This window comes from Scylla paramamosain, chromosome 24 (genome assembly GCF_035594125.1).
Source record: "Scylla paramamosain isolate STU-SP2022 chromosome 24, ASM3559412v1, whole genome shotgun sequence".
NCBI lineage: Eukaryota > Metazoa > Arthropoda > Malacostraca > Decapoda > Portunidae > Scylla > Scylla paramamosain.
Window position 1 is genome coordinate 3,657,293 of NC_087174.1, and position 6,000 is coordinate 3,663,292.

General features: G+C 42.1%; 1 protein-coding gene across 2 annotated transcripts in view; it reads left to right on the forward strand.

The window, feature by feature from the left end:
• Positions 1-5,785, forward strand: part of LOC135112587 (uncharacterized) — a 53,769-nt gene extending 47,984 nt beyond the window's left edge. For both annotated transcript variants that reach the window (XM_064027072.1, XM_064027073.1), the window contains one exon: positions 1,987-5,785. In XM_064027072.1, the coding sequence (XP_063883142.1) occupies positions 1,987-2,055 (69 nt within the window). In that variant the 3' untranslated portion in view covers positions 2,056-5,785. The remainder of the gene's footprint in view (positions 1-1,986) is intronic.
• Positions 5,786-6,000: the final 215 nt, after the last annotated feature.

Below are 6,000 nucleotides of genomic sequence, written 5' to 3' on the forward strand. Positions count from 1 at the left end.
TGTTCCAGCTTGTGTCCCGCCTCGTCTCCGGCTCAGTCTGCGTTTGTGTGTGTGTGTGTGTGTGTGTGTGGGATCTGTGTTTGTTTGGTTGTTTGTATGTTTTGTGTGTTTGCTTGTTGTTTATTTTCTTGTTTGTTTGTTTTGTGTTGTTGCATAAGGATGCGTAACAATATTAGAATGGCTTTTGTTGATTTTTTTTTCTTTTCTCCTTTTTCTGTTCTATGTTTTCTGTCTCCGTAGGTTTTGAGTGTTCTAATTATTATTCCTCTCATTCTTTCCATGATTTTTTACTCAAACGTCTTTCTTTGCTTCTCTCGTACATTAAATCGCCACGTACTGCTCTCAGATACCTCCACCACCTTTGTATTGCTCGTCTTTCATTACATTATGCGTTGCGTTTCGTCGCCCCTCGCTTCTTTCGTCACTTACATTCGCCTAATACAAGTAATCGTGTTTTCACCATCCTTACCTTACGCCAAATCCTGGAATGCGCTTGTCTCCTCGCTTTCACGTCCCACTCACAAGCCTGCCTCGCCACCCAAAGCCTGTCTCACTTCTACACTTTTCCTGCCTCGCCTCACATTTCCCTCAATCAAAGCCTGCCTCACCCTTACCCCTTGCCAGTCTCACTCTCGCCTTACACCTGCCTCATTCCCCTCACATGGCTTGCATTCCCACACGTAGCCTCCACTGCGACGCTTCAACACCTGGCCTGACCTTAGCGAGTGTCTGGTTTTAGTGAGTGTTGCCTTAACTTAAGAAATATCTGAGTTACTGTTTATTGTGCAGTTTTCCAAGTAACTTCTTTTCAGTAATATTCAAGAGTTACTATTTCCTTAGTAAGAATTTATTGTTACTGTGAATAGCGTAAGGAGTAGAAGAGATGAACAAGAGAGGAGGGGAAATATATAGAAGTAAGAATGAGGTAATGAGAGGATTAAGGGAAGGAAAGGGAATGAAGAGAAGAGAATACGAAGAAAGGAGGGAAATACAGGAGAGGAGAGAAGCAAGAATGTGCTGTCCGAGTGGGTTCGATAAAAGGAAGGAATGAAATAGAAGAGATGAGGAGGATAGAAGGAAAGTATAGAAGAGAACAGAAACAAGGCGTAGGTTAGATGAAAGAGGAAAGGAATAGGAAAGATGAGGAAAGGAAAGAAAATATAGGACAGGAGATAAGGAAGATAGTTCTGCTGGAAAAAAAGGCTGTTTAGAGAAAGAAAAGAAAAGAATTGGAATAAATGAAGGAATAGGGAAAAATATAGGAGAAACATATAATTAATGGCTAGTTATAAAGTAATAGATTAGAAGAAGTAAATGGCGAAAGTGAAGAGGAAAGGAGAGAAATATAGGAGAAAAAGAAGAATATTTAGGGGCCATTACTACTTGATGGATGTGAGGAAGAACTGGTAGAGGAAGGGAAAAAAGAAGTAAATGGAACAAACATGGAAGAAAGGGAAGAGAGGAAAAAGGGGAGAGAGTAGACGAGGAAAGTAAATAAAGGTATAGAGGGAAATGAATGCAGGAGAAACGAGAGGAGGAAAAAGGGAGGGAAAGTAGAGGAGTTGAGGAAAGAAAAGGTAGAGAAAGAAATACAGGAGAAGGGGAAGAGAAGAAGAAAAGTGAGAGAAAACCAGTTAAGGAAATGTAGAGAGAAGATAGAGGAGGAAAAGTGAGATAAAGGAGAAAGAGTTAAGAATAGAAAGAAAGGATAAAAGGAAGAGAGAGAAGAAAACAACGATTACAGGAAATAGAATAGATGAGGAAAAGAAGAAAAGGGAGATACAAAAAGTTAATGACGAAAAGAGAGGAAGAAATAGCGGAGAGAGAGAGAGAGAGAGAAAAGGATAAAAAACGTTAGGATAAGTTACAGAAGGAGAATAAAACCAGGAGGGAAGAGGAAAAAGAGATAGAGGAAAGAAAATAAGAGGAGGTAGCAAGAGGCAAGGGGAGGATTCTAAGGGGTGACTTGCCGCTTCTTGTTAACAGGTGGCACGCATGACTGGTGGTTCCTTTGATCAAGAGTCCATCAGTTTTGAAGATGATGAGTACATATGAGCGAGGCGGAGGAGGAGAAACACTTGAAGAGAGAAGAAAATATGCTGTCGTTCAGGAGAAACTAAGATATATATGGAAGGAAGAGAGAAGGAAGGAAGGAAAGAAGGAAGATACAATGAAATGCAGCCTGTAATGAGAACTAGGGAAAAGAAAAGAAAGGGAAGAAAATGAAGTTACGAAAGATTGTTACGACAAATTTCAGCCGTCAAGGAAGAGAGGAACTAGAGGAACCAGAAAAACAAACGAAGGATGGACGAAGAAAAGGAGAATTGAGAAGGAAGGAAGGAAAAGGAGACGCGGCTACTTTTTTGACGCGAAGAGGAAAACAAGCGAAGGAAAGGTGAAGGTAAATGGATGGTGAAGAAAAGGACGTAACATAAACAATTTAAGGTTAATTGTTTGTTCCGCAGTGTGTGTGTGTGTGTGTGTGTGTGTGTGTGTGTGTGTGTGTTGTACGTTATTGTGTTCAAGCGTCCTTCCTCCTTCACACACACACACACACACACACACACAGAGAGAGAGAGAGAACACAAACACAGCTTTACATAAAAGGAAGGTGGAATGTCAACAAGAGGAACAGAAAGAATCAAATCTTATAAGCCTCCATCAAAAGACGCTTAGAACCTACAAATGATCTGTTTATGATATTGGATCCCCCATAGAGACCCCGCACCTCCGTGATCTCTTTGTTGTCAAAAGTTTAGTGTGTGTGTGTGTGTGTGTGTGTGTGTGTGTGTGTGTGTGTGTGTGTGTGTGTGTGTGTTTTCTTTAACTGGCTTAAGGTGTTTCACTTATTTGTGTACATAACATGATTTTGGTGTTTATCTTTAACCCTCTTAGCAGTCTTTACCTTCTTCCCATGCGCCTCGTCCCCTTAGCAGGAGTAAGGGTGACGTGAGGTGACGCTTGATCAACGGAACGAGGGAACTTAGTATTTACGGCACTAATAAACTTAATGCCTGTAGTCACTCCTCCCACGACCCTGAACATGTAAGGGTAAACATGTAAGGGTGATGCAGATGTGACGGTTCTGTCTCGTAACCTGACACCGGCGGATGATGCTGTGACGATTGGTGACTATAACGCCAGTGGTATTGATGCTGTAGTGACGTAGGTGGTTCGTAAGGAGCAAGGCGGTGTGTGATGACCTCCTCGCCAGACTCTCTTGTAAAGGTTGATCTTCATTATTATCATACTTGTAATCCCCTCATTTCTCCCTCTTCCATTTCCTCCCTCCCTCCTCCGCTCCCCGATGGCTGCAGTGAGGCGCCGCATTCAAGGAGCACTGCTTGCCTCGTATATGTTAATTAACGCGAGTATATTATTATTATTCTCTCGCCAGTTTCGTTGTGTATTGAAGATGATTTTCTCAATTATCACGTCTTGTTCTTTGCAATTTAATTTCCCTGACATTCCACACGGGGCCAGGTGTGTGAAGTGAAGGCAGTGCGGGGTGTGATTCCATGCGTGGTTGCAGAGTTACATGCATTATTACTATGTTGAAAGGAAGGGTTGCTGTGTTGAAGAAGACTGGTTCATTCACAACCCAGTGCCGAGTGTCATGCAGCGCGGCAAGGTCACTGCGGCGGTGCTGTGTAATGCTACTGTGGTGCCTGCGCAGGAAAGGGAAGAAAAGTAGCGGTGCTCGTCCGTTTTAGCAGCCATCAAAGATTTACGGGTCATCCGGCCAACTGACATTTCCTGGCCGGCGCTTCCTTGCCCGGCACACGACGCGCTAAGCAGACCAGGAATAGAATGAGGCAGCGTGATGGCTTGGCTTGGAATGGTCGCTCGTGTGGACCTGTGAGGGAGAACACTTGAGGTGGGTGTAATCAGGAAAACCCGTAAGAACATAAGAAATAAGGGAAGCTACAAGAAGCGATCAGGCTTACACGTGGCAGTCCCTGTATGCAATATACCTACCTATTTCCACCTATCATCCCCATCCATAAACCTGTCTAATCTTCTCTTAAAGCTCCATAATGTCTTAGAACTAACAACAACCGTCCGTTCCACTCATCTACCGCTCTATTTGAGAACCAATTTCTTCCTCTCTCTTTCTTAAACCTAAATTTTTCAAGCTTGAACCCGTTATTTCTTGTTCTATCCTGGTTGCTGATCCTATCGTAGCCATCGTACACACACCACAAGGACGCTGAAACTCAACACTCCACACTGCCAGCCATAACGAAATGTGGATGAAAACACACGCCTTGCAGTCATTACCTTATATTAGAGTAATTTTCAAGGGCGTAATTGAACCAGTTAACATTACTTAGTGCTAAAAACAACAACAGATCAGCGAATGAATTACGTAGACTCCTTAACAGCGCAATTTAACCCTAACACCATTTCCTTGTCAACGAAATTAAAGTCGCCGCAATTACCTGAATACTCTAAATTTTTAAAAAAACCCTTACCTGGAAAAACAAACAAACACAAATTGTACATCGTGAAAGAACGCAGCGGAATGACAGGACAATTATTCCCCTCGCTTTCACTTCACTCACCTGCCCCTTCCCTCTCTACTCACCTGCCCGTCCCCTGCACTGAGCGGCGCGTGCTTCCACTGAGGCTTATGTGAAATATAAACCTTTAAGCAGGAAGAAATATAGGTTTTGTTGCCGTTTTTTGTTGAGTTTCTCTTTATAACCCTTAGTTTATCCCACCAACACTTTAAAAGTTATATGTATTGTGTATCATTTTATTTATGTATGCCCTCTGATATACGTGTTCCTTATCCTCTCCCTCCCTCTCCCAGTCCCTCATCACCTATGGATAAAAATGTCCTTATCTCATCAACTTTCTTGTATACATCAACTTATGTATAAAAGTATATATTAAAGGCCTCGTGAGCCTTATACATATTATACATAGATTTAACGAGGATTTTTTTCCAATCTATTTATTCAGGTTTTGTCGTATTTGTATGCTGTAAGTACATAGGTGTAAGTTAACCTCATGTATATATGTATGTCTCGTATGACACGCCTCTGCCTTCCTGTTGCATTGTTGAAGTTAATACTAATCATACATACACTTCTCGACCGATCTGCCCGCGCCGTTTGGATTTTTATATTGAGATGTATAGATATGGAATTTTTGGGTGTCTCCTGATCCTTCTCCCGGGACTGGGTGAAGCATCGTTACTTGCGTTGATAGGAGAATGGTGCGCATCTCTTGTATGATGTTCATGTGTTTTTCGCTATTGTTATTGCTGCTTCTGCTGGTACTATTACTAATGCTGTTACTACTACTGTTACTACTACAACTACTACTACTACTACTACAATCGTTGCTACTACTACTACTACTACCGTTGCTGCTGCTACTATTACTACTACTAGCACTACTAAAACTACTACTACGTCTCTCTCTCTCTCTCTCTCTCTCTCTCTCTCTCTCTCTCTCTCTCTCTCTCTCTCTCTCTCTCTCTCTCTCTCTCTCTCGTGCTGGTTTTCCCAAGTCTACCCTCAAAATATATATAATTGAGGGCGCGTTTTCCTTTATATTCTTACCAGTCCGGGTTTTATATCGAAAAAAAAAAAAAAAACGGACTGCGTGGTTTAGATTTATTACAACTTATACCGCTGACTCATCAACCTCCCCCGACACCCCCTTCCCTCTTCCTTCCCTTTCCCTTCATCTCCCTTCTCCCTCCTTCCCCTACATTTCAAAGGGACCAATCTTGAATTCTATATAATCTGAGAAGCAATAAACTTTGACCTTACTTCTGTGTTTTAAATGGTGTTCCTACTGTGAGAGAGAGAGAGAGAGAGAGAGAGAGAGAGAGAGAGAGAGAGAGAGAGAGAGAGAGGAGGGTTGTAATGAATAAATAATACAAAACTTCTTAATTGGTGGAGAAAATGGTTACGAGTTAGTAGAAACGTGCACACACACACACACACACACACACACGCACACACACACGTGACAAGGGATTTT